Raw genomic sequence first — 19736 nt, forward strand, 5'->3', positions numbered from 1 at the left:
ACAATTTACTTACAAACTGTTGTTATTTACTTTAGCATTGCTTGCCTGTAAACATGCAGTCTCTAACAGGGGGTAGTTTGGGCCTAACTTTTTGATTTCCTATTTATTTACCTTTCTTTACAGCATATTTTGACGTCTATCAATGTTTCTGGCACTATTCTAACGTTCTATGCTTCCAAGAATCTTTTGCCTTTAGTTTTGCCATTCACTGACTACTTTTTGCGCAATTTGCATATTATTTTCGCAGGAGCAAGAGATAGAGAGCGAGAGAGGGAGAACAGCAGTAGCAGCAGCAGCAGCTTGTCGTCTGCTACTGTCATAAAAATTCACCTAACAACAAAATAAACTACAATGCGAAAGATACATAACTACTAAAATAACAACAACAACAACAACACAATGTGTTTGCTGCACGTCATTGGCTAAGTAGCCGTTGCCGCTGCCACAGCATTTTAACTGTACATAATGCTTAGAGAAGGTAGGGTATTTCGATTCAAGTACTTCATTTGTCTAATATATATATATATATTTATATATTAATTATTCAATGACAGCTAAACTCTTCATATTTACGCTCACTTTATTCTATATAGCCACTGTATCAGGTGTTAATTTCCCATTATCGATAACAATTACCCATGTCAGCGATAAAAATTGATATTGACATGCTATTGCTGATGAGACCTCGAGACACTTAATGATGTTAATGTTGTATAGGCACTTGTCTACTGTAAATAATGTTTCGAAATACTTACTATGCTTCTTATACTAATTCTATATGGCTCTCTATCTCTATATACTCTATATGCTAAGCATTGAGTATACTTTGCTGTACCATTTCTAAGTATTCCCTTGCTGTGCAAATATTTCCAAGTGCTCCACTCTGTTTACTCCTTTCTTTCGCATACCTTACTAAATACTCTCAAAGTTCTATTTGGAGTTTCCTATTTAGAAACCTCTTAAGGCCATATTTGTTGAGCTAAAAGTTAGCTGCTTTAGGGTATCTACTAGCCCAGCACACTCTCTTCGAGCACTCTAACTTGTTTAAGTTAACGGCTGCTGCGTCGTCAGTTTCAGTTGTTGTTGCTGCTGCTGCTGGTGCTGCTGCTGTTATCTTTGTTGCCGCCTCGTTTGTGTGTGTGTGTGTGTTTTTTTTATGTATATCCTCTTGTTTTTCTTCTTCAGTTTTTTTTGTGCACTCTGCTGGGCACGTGAGGCGCTTAAACGAGCTCAGCTTCGCTGCAGCTGACAGCGCTATTCCGAAATGTTTTTTTTGGTATTTTTCGTGCGTGAAACAAATTTTACGTTTTTTCAGCGACACGTTTTTTGTGCAGCTTGCGAATGTGTAGTGGTGTGTTCGCGTGTGCACGCGCTTAAAACTATGCTATAATGGAATGCATAAAGCATACGCCCCGTGAGCCACAGCTCAGCGATGCATGCAGCAAAGAAAAGCAACTGGAAAGAGAGAGGACCGCGTGAGGAGCGGATAGCTTAGGAAACTTCCGCTGGGATTGCTTCAGCATTTCAATAGAATTTCATATTTAAGGCCATAGAGTGAAAGGCAAGGCGCAACTTAAATGTTGCATAAATTGATTAAGAGCCTCGTAAATTGTGTGAAAATGAAGTCAAGGAGCAAGCGAGTGAGCGAGCGAGCGCAGCTGAGCAATAGGAAGCAGCCACTAGACGAAGGAACAACGGACACTTGCCATCACTCAGCGGCAAATTGACAAAACATGTTAAGGGGAACGGGAATGGGAAACAGACACGGACAGAGCGCAGAGGCAGGAAGTAAGGTCAACAGCAGACTGAATGCAGCGACTACAACAACAGTGAAGAGCGCTGATGATAAGCTTTTACACGGCTTGATGAAGTGATAAATACATTATGTGAGTCACTTGCCAGTTGAGCTAGAGTGGTGCGAGTGGTGCTCAGTGGGTGGTGTTGATTGGCTGCGCTTGATAAATTACATAAATTGAGGTTGGGGCACTAGCGGCCACTGACAATAATTGAAGCGACTTGAAGCAAATAAATTAACGTACAACGCTGCGTATGATTAATGTGCTTATTAAGTCGACAATACGATTAAAGGGCGGAAAAGTGTGTGAGTGTGTGACTGTGGGTGTGTGTGTGTATGGGGGCGTATCAAGCAGGGTCAACAACACTTTACAATCAACTGGGGAGCTATAATAAAAACTAGCCGCAAGTCATAAACGAGTGAAGAAAGCACTAAAAATCAAATAAAACGAAACGTGCGAAGAAGAAATAAAGTAGTAAAGAGACAGCAGAAGAGGAGAGAAGCAAGTAAAGGAATATCTATATAACTAAAGCGAAAACTAATTATAGATATTCGATTAGTGACAATATTTGCGTTAATTGTTTATCATCGAAATCAGATTTATTAATGCTTTATTAGTCTTTTGAGTAGGGCTCGATTTGTAGGTAAAACTAAACACAATTTTGCTGTTAATCGATATATGCATTTATATACATTGATATATACCATATATTAATATATAAATTACTGACCATACATTTTTATTTGATTTTCCTTGAGATATCTTTAGCTAAAAAGCCATAGGGGACTTGCTAGGAGCATAGAAAGATTTCATTAAAAAAATGTTATACGAAAAGTAAATGCCTAGCTCACATAGCTAAATGTGGATAGTATAGTATATATAATAGTAAATAATATGCTTTAAATAGCTAAGGCCTTATCACATTGCAACATAAGCTTTTATGACCTTATTTGTTGCGAAAAGCAAGGCAGATGCCATGAACTATGAACTTTGCAGAGAAAAACATAATAATAATAAGTTGAATATCAAATTGATATCAATTGCGAATTGCGAATGGCGAATTCCTGGACACCTGTCAGGTGCGTGATTGTTTGTTTACCTTGAAGCCGCTGTTGCTGGGCTGTCGAAAGAAACGAAACGAGCTGGGCGTATCGATGGTATGCTGCCTGGCTAGCGTGCCATGGCTGCTTACGCTCGACTGCCGAAACCAGGGCAGTGAGATCTTGCGTCGGCTCTTGCGCTGTTGGGGCACAGCAGCTGCTGCTGTTGCTGCTGTCACCGTCGGAAAGGTGAAAGGTGAGCGTGAAAGCGACGCTGCCGAAGCCGAGGCAGCGCCATTAGTCGTCTGCTTGGGCGAAGTGCTGTCATCCTCCTCCAAAGTGCAGAGCGGCGTATTCTGTGCCGAATCGGCGAGCGAGGGCGATGGCGAGGGATCGCCCACAGCTATTGGAGCGCTGAGCGGAGGCAGCGTTAACGGTGTATTGGGCAGCGAATTAAAGCCACTGGACTGCTCGGCTTGATCCTCGTCGCACTTGAGACGCTCCAGCGTTGTCTTCTTCTGACCAACATCAGCGGCATCGACGCTGTTCATGCGTTCATTCAAAAATTTCTTAACGCTCTTCATGGCTCTCTGTCGCTCTCTTTCTCTTGTTTTAATTAAGCATTTCCATTGTCTTTTGAGTTTATTTTTAAAGAAGTTTTTTTTTTTTATTTTAATGGGTTTATCAATAAATCTGCGCAGAAATCGATTTGTTTTATTTTTAAACTTGAGCCAAGTTCCACGAAGCCAAAGCCAAGTCACAAAAAATACGTGAGTGTGCTCGTGTGTGTATCTGTGTGTCTATGTGTGTGTGTGGCATTTGCTGTATACATAAGCAGCTGTCAGTTAGTGGCACAACAGACACACACAGTTCGCCTGCCTTTCAAATCTGACATTGCAATTTGTATCTATTACGAATTGAGTTTTATCGACAGTTTCTCTGCGGCTCCTGCACGATTATCGAATGTGGCTTTCAATTAGCACAACGCTGCGTATGAGTAATTTGTGGACCACTTTTGATTTTTGTTTGCTATTTAAGCCAAGGTGTCAAACAAGTTTGACTATTAAAAATAGTTCAAAATATGATTTAATAATTATATACATTTAGCTGTATTTAATTATGTTAATTTAATATTTTTTCTACTGTTTTTTGTTTGTTTTATTTTTAACTTTAGTCAAATTAGTTTTTCTTTTAAGAAAATTTTGTTTTATTTATATTTATATTATTTAATATTATTATATTATTAAATTATTATTTTACTATATTATTTTTTAGTTTTTATACTCTTTAATTACAAAAGCTTTTACTAATCTGCTGCTAATATTTTTAACGTCAGCACACCATAAATTGTTTATTACAAATTTATAAATCACTTTCGCATTAATTTTATTGTTCCTATTAATTTTTCGTTTCTACAAATTTTTCTAACAAAAATTTTCCTGGTTTTGGCAGATAAAAAGTTGCCGCCGCTTTGCACTCGAAATTTATCTTATAATTTTTGTTTTGTTTATATTTATTGTGTATGTAAATGTTTGTTATTTTTACACTTTGGCGTGGTCGCTGCCGACGTCGACGGCGACGCTGGCTGCAAAGCATTTCTCACAGTTGTGGCAGGTGCGCCATAGCGGCCGCCACTTGGCCCCAAACAGACTTGCCAATTGCCCCAAACAAACTGAACGATTGGACCCAATTCAATTATGATTCAATAATTTCGAGCAACAACAAAAACAACAACCATCGACTTTAATGTGCAAAAAATAAGTACAAAGAATATATAAATATAGTTTCTTTTTTAAATTTTTAAAATGTGAAGATAAGATAAATTTGATTAATACCAAAAGCTAATACCCTGTTAAAGAGCTAACATTTTTTCTAAAGAAAAACAGATTATGGTCTAAAAAGAATTTGTGAAGCTTCAACTTTGTAGATTACGCAAATTCATATACATATATAATTTCATTAGATTATCTCCAATCATAAAAGCTAAGCTAAGTGGAATTTGAAAAAATGTCTCCTAATGCATGACAGCTAAATAAGAAATTCTTGAAGTTAAAAAACTAATTCTGACGGAGCTTTGCTAAATATAATAATATGACTTTGAGCACGCAAACTGTCTTAGATTGGATTAGAAGTTTTGGTTTACCTAAGCAACAGCTGTAGCTATACAGACAAGTGCAACAAGACGAATTAACTTGAAATGGAACAAACATTTAAGCCCTAAACAGTTCTATAAACAAATTCAATCTAAATTAATATATATTTTGTTAAGCAATCCTCTACAAATCTAGACAGCTTGTTTACAAGACATTTGCTGTCCAGATAATTTACAGCCAGATAATGTCTAAAACGAAAAACTGAGCAATTGTGCGCGTAACTTAAACAAAAACTGACAATTTGTTCATACAAAGCAAACAATATGCTCCATTTGATATTTGATTAGGGTATACAAAATATATATAAGATTAATATTTATATATATGAAAGGTAAAACGTAGTAAATGCGTGAAAATTGGCATATGTTGGTGGAAATTTGTAGAGGCCATTTTGAAAATGTGAAAAATATACGGGAAAGTAATCGAAGCAGGGGACGCAGGGAGCTGCGAAAATGGCCTAGCAAACAGCTGTACGCTAAGTGGCGGCGTATTCTACACACACACACACACACACACACACAGAGAGCTGATGAGTTTTTTCATTTTAGCTCAATTTTTAGCCACTGGCATTAAAAACTTTGCTACTTTATGGCAGAGATACAATGCGCAGCAATGGCAAACAAAAAGGATCTCTCCCGCGCTCTGTCTCTTGACATATCCTGTCAGCTGCCACGCCCACAACAATGGGTACTGCTAATACCTTCATTACATTCAACTGCTCAAAGCCAAGTTAATTCAATTTGTGCAAATGAATGCGCACATCAAGCAGGGCGCCAAGGGGCAGTTGTGGCAAGGATGCAGGATTAAATATTTCACCGTCCAAGCTAAAGTGAAAGCAAAAAAAAGGAAACCAAAAGAGAGCTGGCAAACTAAAACAATTATAAAAATTAAATCCGTTTTGATGCTTCCTTTTTTTTATAAAAAAAAATAGAGAAACTTTTGCTCGCTAAATGGGAAAACTATTTTGATTACATGCACTCAGAGATAAAACCAGATAATGAACTCACAATTGGATTAAATTATCTCTGGATATTGGATTAAAGTTGTAAAGTAAAATTAAGAAATTATTTAACTAGTTAAAAGAACTTTTAGGCTCGACTCCAGCTCTAAAATTCTATTAAAATGTTTGCAAAATTCTTCAAGTATTTTGTGCCTAAAGCAAGTTTTTCTTTTCAATTTGATGTACAAATTTTTATACACTGAGAGAATATCTTAGTATTTGATTAGTTTTCTGAAAAGTTTCTAAGTTTCCTGTAGAATAAAATTTAAGATATATCTGACTTTTTTTAAGTAAAATTCTAGCCTGAACATTTTTTTTTCTTTTCTCTCAAAAATTAATTGTTATGATCATTTTCGGGCAAACAAGTTTAAAGTTTTAACACTTTTTTAAGAATGTTCAGAGATCTATTGTTTCTTGGACTAGAGTAGAGAGTTTTATTTTCAGTTTAAATATGAAGTATGAAATATGAAGTCAAGAAAAAAATAGATGGATTTATTGTTTCGATGTCTCTAATCTCGAACTGGGCTCAATTCAATTAGCTGATTGATATTGATATATTTATATATATATATATATATACCACATTTCACTTTGTATGTAGGCAACTGTCATTGCTTCACTTCAATTATAAAAGGCATGCAAATAAATTCATAGTATTTTTATAGTATTTAATTATATAGTATTTAGTTGATTCAGTTTTGTATAGAAATTGACCAAACCCATTTTACACACAACATCAAATTGCAATGCAATGCAATGCAGCTAACAAGAATAATAATTATAATGACCAAAACATGTCGCGCCATGGCAACAACAACAAAAGTAAATTCAATTCTAATGCGCCCGTATTTTAAAATGCAAAAAGCTAAGCGTGCACTTAATTGTATTGCAACAAAACAAACATAATTGCTTTTTATATATAAGTAGACTACAAGATACCCTGGAACTACAGATTGCAGGCGACTAGCCTAAAGCTTTGCGTGGGATTTCCATTTTTTAAGCAAGTCAGAGAGACAGAGAGTGGGAGAGAGTTAGATAGAGACCAGAGACAGAGATTGAGCGAATGAAAGCGAAAACACGTACCGCCAAATATATATACAAAATAAAGAACAGAAAGCAGCAAAAAAAAGCCAAACAGCTACTCAAGTAGCCAAAGGCGTGAAAAAGGTCAAAGGCAGCGCTAATGGTGGATGGTATGGGGGCGTGGCTAGCCCTCAAGGGCTTAAGGAGAAGACAAATACATATATGTATGTATATATTATATATAGATATGTATGTTTGTATTTCTACTTTTACTTCTATATGCTTATTTATATATATTGTGTGGAATTGGATTTTATCATTTAATTTTGTTAAACTTTTTTTAATTTATTATATTTTTGAATAAATATTTTTTAAATTAAAATTTTAGTTTTGTGCTTTAGCAATTACATTTAGCTGCAGATATATATATACATATATATATACACATATATACATATATTTATTTACATCGCAGACATAACTAAAATGGCTTTTGTTGACATTATGCCACATTTATTTATATTTATAACAATTCTTCTGCTAAATATCACTTTTGGCTTTGACTTTGGGCACTCGACTGGCATTTGATTTATTTTTATGTATATTATTTACTTATTACGTTTTATTTAATTTTGATAGACAGCTGTCGAATTTTTGCTCAGTTTTATATAATTATTTTTTTTTTATGGATACTCAGAAATTGTTTATCTGTTGGACGCGCTTATCAGCTGATTAGAATTTTCAATGCTGTACGTTGTTTGGTTTTATTTGCATTTTATTGGGATTTCCTGTTGGGTTTCCGCTTTAAATTTCACACAGGAATTTCCGTTCGAGGAGGAAAATTGATACATATACATAAATATATATTTTGGCAACGATTTGCAGTGACAGTTTTTGTTTTTTTTTTATTATTTAGTTGTAAGAGAGTAACGTTAAGATTGGCTGTAGATGTTATATGGGTTGGGGATGGAGCAACTGCTGCTGCTGCTGCTGCGGTTGCTGCTGCAACGGATACGCCAAGAAGCGTTCGCGGGCGTTTGACCGGGCGCGCATCTGCAGGCTGGCAGGCAGTGAAGCTTTAGGAAGAGACAGTGACAGCGACGACAGAAAACACACAGACGCGACGATGAACCTATTGGCTTTAACTCTACGAATCAACTGGAGCAGCAGGCAGCGGCCGCTACGCAACGGAGCCGACAACAACAACAACAACAGAGCAGCGCGTGAACCGCCAAAAAAGAAAAGCTTTCAAGTAAAAAGAGAGCGCGTGAGCGAGAGATAGAGCGAGAGACACTGTCAATTAGCGCGCTAGCTAGCTGCGTATACGTAATGTACGTCAAGCAAAAGCTTTTCTTTCTCTCTCTCCCACTCTCACACACTGGTTTTATTGCTGTTATCTATGAGCGACATAAAAGCTATACAAAAATCTCATACAAGCACTGCCAAAAAATGTCAAAACAGTTAAAAGAGGATCTCAAGTGCAAAGGGGCATAGGTTCCAACAAATATTTTATTTATTTTCTAATTTCGCAATTTATTATTCCTTTTAAATTGGAGCGAAAAATCTAAGCGAAAATTGCATTATCTATGAAAGAATGTCGCATAGAAGTTTTTAGTACATAATTCAAAGGACTTACATATATATACACATGCACCCACGCACGAGCAAAAATCTCATTAAATCCTGCTATGAATTTTAAACATATTGCAGACAAGCCGAAAAACTAGTTCAGTGGCAGCCAATGGAATGCCAGCAGGAGCCGCCGACGCCGCAACAGTCGCAGCAGCAGCATCCTCAACAATAAAGCACAAAACGTTCAAGAGCGAAACATTTGAAGAGCAAATCCGCAGGAGAGAGAGAGAGAGCGCGCGCTTTTGTGAATGGCATACGCGCTTTTCATGTGAGGTAGGACCATAAGAAGCAAAAGAGCTTTCCTGGCAAAACACAACAAAAGCTTTCAAATGCTTAACAGCGCGCGAAACTGTGAAGCTGTTAGCGTTTTGTATAAGTTCAAAACTGTTAAGCTGCAACGTTCTGTATAAGTGCCACTGTTCAGAATAGCAGACATAGCAGCTGTTAGCAGTGTCACAATGTTAAATATTAGTGCTTGTAAATAGTGAATAAATGAAACATAAATGATAATTTAAAATGTCTCAAGGAAGTGACATATATATTTAAATTTTCTTTTTTTTATATCAGATTATAAACAAGATGTTCCTATTGTAGCCAGTTCAGACAGTGCAAATGTTAAGACGCTGAGTACATAATTAACAGAGCACAATACTCTTAGAACTAACAGCATATACAAAGGGTAAGCTGTATAGTCATATGAATCGCTGTTGTGATAACAGCTGTTAACTATAAGTGGAGAATTAACAGCTTGTGATGAGCACTGCCGTTGTTAAGCTGCCAATTGGCAACTGTTAAGATAACAGATTTAAGAAATTAAAGAACAGTTTGCAGCCGAGCTGTTAACAATGAAAAATTTTAATGAAATCGTAAACTTACCTTATTATCACTGTCTGTGGTATTGCCCGATCCAAAGCTTGCTAAGGAGCAGCGATCGTGATCATTTTCAGTGAGTGGCTCATCCAGATCACGCGAGGATCGCTGCGAGGAACCTGAGTGCTTGGCGGGCGACTTTGGCAACGTAAGCGAGCTGCCCGAGAAGCAAGTTTCCTGCATGACCTCACGCAGTTTCTTGACCCAGATCTGAAAGATAAAGAAATATAAAAATTAGTAAAGTATTTAACATATCTAGGCTTAGACCCATTACCTGTTTGGTTTCCAGGCTATTTGCTTTGAGCACAATGCGACAATCGGATAACATGGGCGAACGTCCTGTCCACACAGCAAACTTTGTCTCATCCCCTTCGATGTGCTCCGTAATGCCCATGTCTGTGGTCATCAATTTGCTCTTAAATTGATACTTAACCACATTTGACTCTTTGACCTCCTTGGCGAACAGTAAATACAGTTCGAACAGGAATACACGCCGCTCGCGTCCTTTGCGTATTATTTGCTTGGTATCCCATGCCTGGAACGCATCCTGAAGCACTACTTCGCCCAGCTTATCCACCGAGACATCACAGTTCTCGAGTAGGGATAGATGCATGGCATCATTCGCTTTTTTCGGCACATTCAACATGACTTCAAGGCCTTCTTTGATCTCACCATGGCTGCCCTCGCAGCACGATAATAGATCCTTGAGCAGCAATTGATATTTGGTAATACGTTGCACGGGCTTAATAAGATAAGCGGGCAAGGGATGCTCCACTTCGAGACGTCGTTGTAGCTCTTCGAAATAATTGCCCGCATGCTGAACGAGCAGATTATTTGATGTCGGCTTATTTTTGCAATAATGCACGTACATATCAAATTTAATAGCCCAGGTGACAAAGCAATGGCCCACATCCTCTGGCATGGTCTCATACTTCTCCAGCTCCTTCAGGAAGATTTTCTGATGGAAATGATGTATTTCGCGTATGTTGCCAAAGATTATATCCTCCTGTCCAACCAGGGCGGTCGGCACATTTCGTCCGCTGCGAAACTCCTCGAGGAAACACTTGATGCAGGTGGCCAGGTCATTGACATAGGCTCGCTCCGTTTGCATTAGCTCCGCCATGATGAATTCTTTTCGGCGCGCCGACTTGCGTTTCTCCTCGTTGATCTCTTTGCTGATCGCCGAGCTAGCTGAGGTGGTTAGCTTTGCTTCCAGCGTGGGATCGGAGTGTCGATCGGTGCTGCCTGACGCGCTGCTGATCGAACTATTCGCATCCGATTCGGGCTGAAGCAACTGCTGCTGTGACATGCCCAGCGATTTTTCCAGCTGCTCGCAGTAGCTGTCCATGCGATTGCTAAAGTCTTTATAGCGTTGATCCACTGAGGCGACCCATTGCTTAATCGAACTGGCATGCGCATGTCCTTTCTCTACCAGACTATCAGCCAGCTGGATGAGCAGCTTAACCCTTTCCCTCGTCTCCTTGGCCGTGCTGCGAAATTCGTTGTGCTCCTTAAGTAGTCCCTCCGTCTCCTCCCTGGTTATGCCCACCAGATTCGTGCGCGACGATAGATAACCCTCGCCTGTGTTGTGTATCCATTCGATTGCCTGCTTGGCACTTCTTTCGAACAGCACAAACTGTTGGCATTGATCGAGCGACTTCTTGCGCAGAGTCCAAAAGTCGAGAACCTGATTCTCCTGGGTGAGCAATTTGTCCAATTTACTCTTCACGTGTGCCTCGCAATTGCCCTGGGTGTATTGATAATATTGTTGCGAGCGATTCGCATATTTGAGAAACGTTTCCGCAGTGCGACGAGCCAGAGTGCAGGCCTTTAGAAATGCCTCCTTCTGCTCCTGATGCTTCGATATTAGTTGCACGATAGTTTGAGCTTTATCACTGCTGCCTCCGCCACCACACCAATCATCCTCTCTTCGGTATTCACGCTCCAGGCTGTCGAGCACCGAGCAAACCTGCTCGGCTGTCTTGTAGAAATTGATGGAGGCTGTCACCAGCTTGTGACGCTCCTCGGCATAGGTCACCAGCTGCTGCCACTTTTTGGTAACATCGTCGCTTATCTCGCGTATCGATTTCGGATCGTAGTGATTCGCATTGATCAGCGCATCTGCGCGATATCTCACCTGCACGGCTGACGTGTGCGTCTTCTCAATGGCAATCTACAAAAGGGAGACGTCGATTAGTTACACACAAAGCATAACATTTGCAATACTGTTAAGCTTATGTTAGGAAACGTTGCTATGAAATGTTTTAAAAGTCGAAGAGGCTGGAAACTTTTCCTTAAAAACATCTAGTCAAACTGTTAAAGCTAACAGTAACAGCATTTGAGTAACAGAACGATGTTAAATGTCATTAACATTCCAATAAGACTTTAAAGCTTCTCAAATCTAGCTAGATGTTAGTTGATGTTAGTCTCTTTACCTGAAACTGTTCGTGCTCCTTGCGCAGTTGCTCCGCCTCCTGCAGACTGTTGGGCGTCAGAAAATTAGCAGTGAGCATTGCCTCGCCATTGCGTATCCAAGAGATGACTTGATTGGCATCGTTCTGGAACTGGCAAAGCTGCACAGCCTGCTCCAGCTTTGCACGCTTTGCCTCCGACAGCTCCTCCAAATCGATTTCGCGTTCACGCAAAAAGTCCAACAGATATTCGATTCGTGCCTGCGCTGTGTGTGTCGCATCTGCCATGGATATGAAGCCTGCATTCTCGAACAGCTGCAATAGATCCTGACCCTGTTGGAGTACCTCATACGTCGTGTTCTGTATATCTGTTACGGATTCGTTGTGCATGCGTATCAGCTGTTCGGCCTTCTGGTAATCACGTGAGAGATCTGCATGCTGCAGCTCCTCGGACCACATCTCCAGCTGCGAGGACAATTCCATGGCATCGCGTTCAAAGTAACGCAAACGCAGAATAAGATCAGCACGAAATTTACGCGCCGACCAAAGCTCCTCGACCTCGATCTTTTGCTTGCTCAGCTTCTCCAGCGTCGCTTCGAGCGCGGCCAGCGAGCCCGTATTGTCCACATATTCGAGTGCGCGCATCTCCTGCAGCAAAGCCTCACCCTGAGCAATGAGCGTCATGCAGGTGTTCACTGTGCTCTCCTGTTGATCTCTGTATTGTTGCAGCAAGCGTTCAATGCCCTCGAGGTTCTCCTGCGAGAGGCGCGTCTCATCTGTGCTCACATCCGTGCGCAACGATTCAATCCAGGCTGTGACCTCTTTCTCATGTGTATAAAATATGACAGCCATTTCCAGTCTGCGTCGTCGCTGCTCCACGCGCTCGGCAAAGCTAGCCACCTGTAACTCCAGTTCGTGTGCCACCGAGTAAATCTCATTGGGATCTGCTTCGCCGCTGCGTGCTAGCTCCTCTGCTGCCGAAAGCAACTTCTCTGCATTGCTGTAGGTATTCTGCGCCACATTCTCGAAATGTTCGTGAGATTTCTGATAGACGCGCGCCTTTTGCAGATTGCGTCCAATGCCCGTGTTTTTGCGCAGAAAGACTTCGCCATGATTCTTCAGCCAATCGAGCACCTGCTTAACATCCTCCTGGAAGAGACGAAGCGCCAGGGTTTGATGTAATCGTATCTTTTCCTGATGCCACTTGGCTTCTAGTGTGCGATGATGTCCTAATATTTGGTGTATAACAGCGAGCACATGACTGGCGCCTTCGCTATAATCGGCTGCAGGATCTGGGCGTTCATATTTATTATAGCCGCTGCCTCCGCTATTTCCGCTGCTATTCTTGCGGTGATCAGGCACACCAGGTGGCGGCGGTTGATTGCAAACGTGCACTAGATGATCCAGTTGATATAGCAGCTTCTTGCTGGTTGAGTGGACCTCCGTATATGCCTGGCACATGGCTTCGTATAAGGATTGATGCGTCCTGATGGCTGTTTCGAGACTCTGTATATCAGATGGCAACGGCTGCGACGCTTGACAAGCAGCTGCCCAACTGGCCACGCTATTGCAATATTGCTCGGCCTTGTGATGGAAGAGCACACTCAGTTGCAGCACAGCTGTACGCTCGTCCAAGCCGGCTCCAAAGTCCTTCCAGGTGCGATCGAGCCGTTGAGCCAACGTTTTAATGTGCTGCGCCGCATAATGTTGGCTTTCGATGAGTCGCGCTGCCACAGCCAATATTCGATCGATATTCACGTTGACATTCATCGAAGCAACGGCGAATTTTTGATGCTCGTCCTGCAGCAGCTTAGCGCCCGAATAATTATGTCCGATTTCCACATAGCTCATTTGGAATACATCACGATTGTGTAGGATCCAGTCGAACATCTTCTCGCAGTCCTGCTCGAAGAGACGCCATTGAAAGCATTGATCGAGTTTGACTTTTTTGTGCTGCCAGAGCATGAGCAATCGCTCTTGACCCGAGTGGATGAGGTCGATTTGACGCAGCGCCTTGTTAATAGCCGCCGACATATCCGGATTGTTGTGGCTAGCAACGCGCGAGGCCTGCTGCTGCTGCTGCTGCTGTTGCTGTTGCTGTTGGCCAGCGGATGAGGTGCCCGAGTCGGAGCAGTCCGACGTGGAGGCGCACTGCAAAAGATGAAAGTTTCTATTAACAATTATACTTTATATATTATCAATTCTTAACTCACCTGCCCTGCTGTGCCGGCATTGGCAGCAGCTGCCATATTGATCTTTGTCAACAGCTTTTTGCACTGCATATCCAAATCCTCAATAGGCAGCTTGGTGATCTTCTTGCGCATCTCGTTGTGATGATCGATGGCTAAGCGGGCCAAACTCACATCTTCGGCAAAATCATTGCGATGCAAATCCTCTTGGAGATCATCGATGCGATCGGCCATATCGCCCGCCTGCCAAAAGAAATCCTCTATGGCCAAACGTGCATCTGTCCACTGCTGATGATCGTACACCTGTTGACCATCGAAATCGGACGTTAGCTGATGCGATTCGGCAATCTTGTTGAGTGCCTCAATCGATATCGTTTGCGTTTCGAATTTATATTTGTTGGAGCTGATCGAAGCGCGTTGCTTTTGCCAGAAGTTGTCTGGCTTGATGATCACCACGTTGTGAATGTTGGCGCTGAAATGCTCTTGGAGCACCTTCAATATTGTCTTCACATTCGTCGAGCAGTTGCCATTGCCACGCATATCAATAATGACTGTAAAGCCGAGATTCTTGGCCGCATCGCTGCAAGTGAAAGGTGACCATTAATATAACGCTAAACGTGATCGAGAGAGAGAGAGAGCGAGAAAGAGAGGAACATAGAGCAAGAGACTGGCAGAGCCAACAAAAGGTACGTGAGTGAGAGTGTTGTTGTTCTGTTGCCCTTTGACAGGGCATATACAATTTTAAACGAAGCAAGTAACACTCTATAAGATATATTTAATTGAACACTTTTCTAACAATGATCCTCACTTTAATCTTATATAGTCTATATAGAGTTATCTAATTATCTTACATCCCATATTTAGCAATCTCTCCGTACTCCCTAAAGCGTTCACACTCCACGTAGCGTATTCAAACTTCGACTATATCAAAATCATAACTGTTCTTTCGTGTTTTCGTAGCTCGATTTGGTTAGATTCTCCGTTTGGTTCGTTGCTCTGTTTACGTCTTTTGCATAAATTATGACTTTTTGCCCTGGAAGACCCGCGCACAATTTCTATATCGCTGTGACACCAATTCCAGCTAATAATTTCCTAAAGACCCTACACACCCGTTTAAAAGTTTTGCATTGTGTCGTGCTTTGATTTGCATTCTATTTGAATTTTAATCACATCATTAACCATAAATATTTATACTTTATTTATATACCTCACTCTCTCACTCTCTCTACCTATATCTCTCTTTTTCTCTATTTTTATTTGTTATGTCTTCTTCACGCTTTTTAATAATGTCATTTTAGCTGCTTGGATTGGGATTCTCGTGTGGTTTCTGCAAACGCATTTCTAGGGGTTTACCTATTAGAATCGATGATATAAAGAAAAACTTAGGCAAAAGACGCTTCAAGCTCTACACTGCGCAAGAGAAAGGCATAATTGTGGTAATTTAATTGAAAAATTGATCAAATTGATTGATTAACTTGGTTGAAGGACAATGAAAAACTATAATAACTTCCTTTTCATTGGATATCTGTTTCTTGATTTAAAAATATTGATTGATTGATTGATTGGCGATCATTATATAAGCTATAAAAAGCCAAAACAAAAATTCCAATAAACAAATATACAAAAGTTTTTTAAAACATATACTTATAGCAAATTGAATGATTGATTGATAGACTGATTGAAGAATTATATATGTTGCTGCAATTACTTTATATTAATTTTTATCTATACTAACTAGTTATCAGTATATGTAGTCGGAATATATAAGAAAATAGATAGAAGATAGATTGAGTGATTGATTGATTGATTGAAGACCTTTACACTAACTGCAACAAAAACGGAACGCTAGGCAAGATTAACATGCCTTTACTTTAAATAATTGTATGAATATGAAAATATTTAAAATGATTGATTGATTGATTGACGGACTAATAAATGATTAATATACAAACTAAAGTGCTTAAGCAAGCATATGAAAAATTGGCAAACTATCGAAATTGTCTCTAAATGTAAGCATATATATGATTGACTATGATTGATGATCAACGCTTTGGCCAAGCAGTAACTACAACAAAGCTGCATTTTGGTAAGCCACACCCTCAGCTCAAATATAAGCCGATATTCGAATCCGCACTTAAAAAAATACCCTTACCTCGGGCAACTTTTTGTATTTTATAAACAAATTCTTATACATTTTTCTTTCTCTGTATTCTATAGATTTCTGTATTCACATTGCAGTCACAAAACAGACTTTGTGTGTGTTCTTGAATGACTAATAACAAAAAAATAATAAAACAAGAAAAAACTGGGTGCACGACATATTTATGGGCGGAGAGGCAAATGTTTAAAGAATTCATTCTTTCATTTGTTTATCAACAGCTGAAATCGGGGAAACAAGCTGCCTCGAATCGGATCGAATGCCATAAAAAAATTCGTGTTTCTTCTCGAATGTCGCCCGTAGGAAAAACCGAAGACAAGAAAAAGCGAAATGCGAACTAATCAAAAATCGTTTATTTAACCCATAAATCGTTTGGAAATTAAACAAGGGATTCACAAATGGAAACGAAACGAAATGAAGCGCCAAAAGGAAGTTGGCCTCGAACGTGTCTAAAATTTTGAGCGCCCTTTGTTGTTGTTGTTGTTGTTGTTGTTGTGGGAGTCAGTTGAACAACAAAATTTGCATTGACGCGCGACTCAGCTGCCCAAATGAGCGCAAAAGACAAAGCGAGCCCCAGCGAGGGAGAAGAAATAAACAAAAATGTTTCGCATGAAAACAAAATAAATAAGAACGACACAAAAAAGGAACAAAACAAAATAAAACAAAGTTATAAACCAAAGAAAATAATAACAAGAGAGATTACAATCGTGATTGATCAACTAGCTGATACCCTGTTCGCTGCATAAGCATTCATTTAAATAAATGAATGAAAACCGATATATATCGATTTTAAGAAAATTACCGCATAAAATAATGTTATTAAATCTGAAGAAACAATTGGAGTTCGTTTAAATAAATGCTTGAAAACGTAATTTAAAAAATCGATATTTATCGATTTAAGTATACGGGAATCAGTATACAATAAGAGTTTTTATTTTAACGTTAATAAATTTACAAATGTTTATCAATATTTATGACTCAGATGCGTTACAAGCATTCGTACTATTCGAATATGCCCTATTTTAAAATAGGTACAGGGTATACAAAACAGAATAAGCGATAAAGCGCACATTTGGGCAAACAGCCAAGAAGGGAAGACGCAAAACAGAAAGAAAAAGGGAGAGGGAGAGGCAGACGGAGAAACACAACGCAATTCTGAATGACAGCGCGGCGATAAGAAAACATGCCGTGTCGTCAGCATACTTGGTATATATACTATATATATATTTATATCACGTATATATGTATAGCCCCGCCAAAACAAATGATTGCGCGCGCTTATCAGTCAAAGTTGAGGCGTCAGCATTTGAGATTTCTAGCTGGAATGCTCGTTTGTATGTGGGCCACAGAGATAGCGCTTACTAATTGGGGGGGCAAAGCCAACAGCAGTCGCCAATAGGTGGCGCTGATAAGAAAGTGCAGAGCATGGGAAAATGGGCAAGACAACAACAAGAAGCTGTTGACTGTGATTCATTAGCGTCATTTTCTTTTTTGGGTCTTCGCTGCTTTTCACCGCTCTACGGAAATCTTGTGAAAATAGCCCACGAATTTTCCAATGAATAAGCCAAAAGAAATAAAATGAAACATATATTTATATAAATATGTATAGGTATATATAGAAACTACTGTGTGTCGCAATTTTCATTGAGAGATGTTCATCAAAATTTTTATGACTTGTTTTTCGGGTTTTTAAGATCAATCAAGAAGATCATTCATGAGAAGCATTTCTGGCTAGCAGTTGTTGAGTGTTTTATGGCAAATTATATGCGACTTAAACCATTGTATAGCAACCAGTATACCCTGTAATATTCATATATAGTATGTCAATTTATATCGATATTCATGCCGTCCTCTGACTTTGTGCTGAACACAGGGTACCTCTTAGTCGACCAAATCACATTTTGAATACTGTAGTTTACTTTTTTGGGTTGGAGCTCTCAATAACACGCTTTGTTCTATAGCCTAATAAAGTGCAAGGACAGTGTGCACTCGCTAACCAGAACAAATTATATGCAGAAGCTAAATAGAGAAATATTTAAATAATATTTATTTAAAAGTTATATACATGAGTAATATTTATCGAGTGCTCACTGTAATTCTTAGTGATCTATTAGTTTTTTTGCTCCTCTAAATATTTACTCTAAGCTCTGCCATAATCAAATTCAATTGGAAGACAATAAAGTTCTTTATAATTCTACGCTCCGTATTCCAATCAATTCCAGGTATAAATTTTCAGCTTTATTCAAATGTAAAAAAAAAAATCGAAAAAATATTCGCATTCCACCTTTTATTTCGTTTGCTTTGCTTTGTTTCGCTTTTTCTTAACTTCTTAAAGCACTTTGACTCTTGGCCGCTTTTTTCGCCAGGAAAAACAACAACATTTACAGCAAAAGCAACAACATTAACAGCCATTTAACAGAGCTTTCGACTCATGCCGCATTCTTTTGGCAAACGAGCATCGCGAAATGCCGGTTTACGTGTTTTGCTTTTTGTTATGTCTTTTCTCTATTGCTTTCTTTGTCGCACAGATTTATGCAATTTTCTGCTGTTGTTGTTGTTTCTGCCTTGTAATTTTGCCAAGTGGCGAGCGAAAGAGTAGAAAATGTAGAAGAAGAAGCATAACATGTCTGCCTCTGCCTCTCCTTTTCCCTCTAACACACACAGCTGCATTCAATGTCAGCCTAGGCTGCAAGAACAACACCAACGACAATGTGCGTGCTGTTTGCCATTGTCGACAGCGACGGCGACAGCGACGACGACTGCGACAGCGACTGCTTGATGATTCATAAAACATGCAAGAACTGGAAAATCAAGTGGAATGCATGCAGCTGCAGCTGCGCGGGTGGGGCGACAGCCAAAAACCGCAAACGAAGCGCAGCGCAGCAGTCGACAACGTCAGCTGACACAATGGCCGCTCATTGTGATTGCTGGCCGCGGGTGCGAGTGCGAAAGAACAAATAAACATGTATGGTTTTGCAACAAAAAGTAAATAGAAGCAGAGTATCGATGGCAGTTATGCAGTATCGATTGTTTACATACATAAATTACTTGCTTAACTCACCTGGGTATGCTAATCAAGTAGATAAGCAGGCGACGCAAATCCTCCGGTTTAAGTCGGTCCCGGCGCGGCGTTGCCGGAAAGCATAACAATGGACCGCCACGCCTATCGCGCCCACCAGTGAGAAAGACAACGCGCTCCTGCAGTAGTGTTAACAGATCGCGGGCACGTTGACCATCCATGTTGTTGTTGTTTGTATGTGTGTGTGTGTAAGTGTGTGTGAGCAGCTGTTTTAATAGTCTTTAACTATTGTGAGGGCAGCGCAGCATAACGGACTCGCCTTCAATTTCACTTAATTTGAAATATTTATTATTATTTTAGCTGTTGTTGTTACACTTTTGCTTGCTTTGAAGGCTTTCATTGATTTTTGCAAATTTCTCACTGCCATTTTTTCATGGTCAACGCA

General features: G+C 39.7%; 1 protein-coding gene across 2 annotated transcripts in view; it reads right to left on the reverse strand.

The window, feature by feature from the left end:
- Positions 1–19736, reverse strand: part of LOC111591934 (triple functional domain protein) — a 46678-nt gene extending 26942 nt beyond the window's left edge. Inside the window, exons 1-5 of one of the 2 annotated variants that reach the window (XM_030223788.1) lie at positions 19334–19736; positions 14139–14694; positions 11950–14076; positions 9789–11687; positions 9521–9724 (exon numbers count right to left, since the gene is read on the reverse strand). In XM_030223788.1, the coding sequence (XP_030079648.1) occupies positions 9521–9724; positions 9789–11687; positions 11950–14076; positions 14139–14694; positions 19334–19512 (4965 nt within the window). In that variant the 5' untranslated portion in view covers positions 19513–19736. Of the gene's footprint in view, positions 1–2895; positions 3477–9520; positions 9725–9788; positions 11688–11949; positions 14077–14138; positions 14695–19333 lie in introns of those variants that run through there. The other variant, XM_023303871.2, reaches the window with a different exon arrangement.

Source organism: Drosophila hydei, unplaced genomic scaffold (assembly GCF_003285905.1).
Source record: "Drosophila hydei strain 15085-1641.00,03,60 unplaced genomic scaffold, DhydRS2 tig00000283-arrow-arrow-pilon, whole genome shotgun sequence".
In the NCBI taxonomy this organism is placed as follows: Eukaryota; Metazoa; Arthropoda; class Insecta; order Diptera; family Drosophilidae; genus Drosophila; species Drosophila hydei.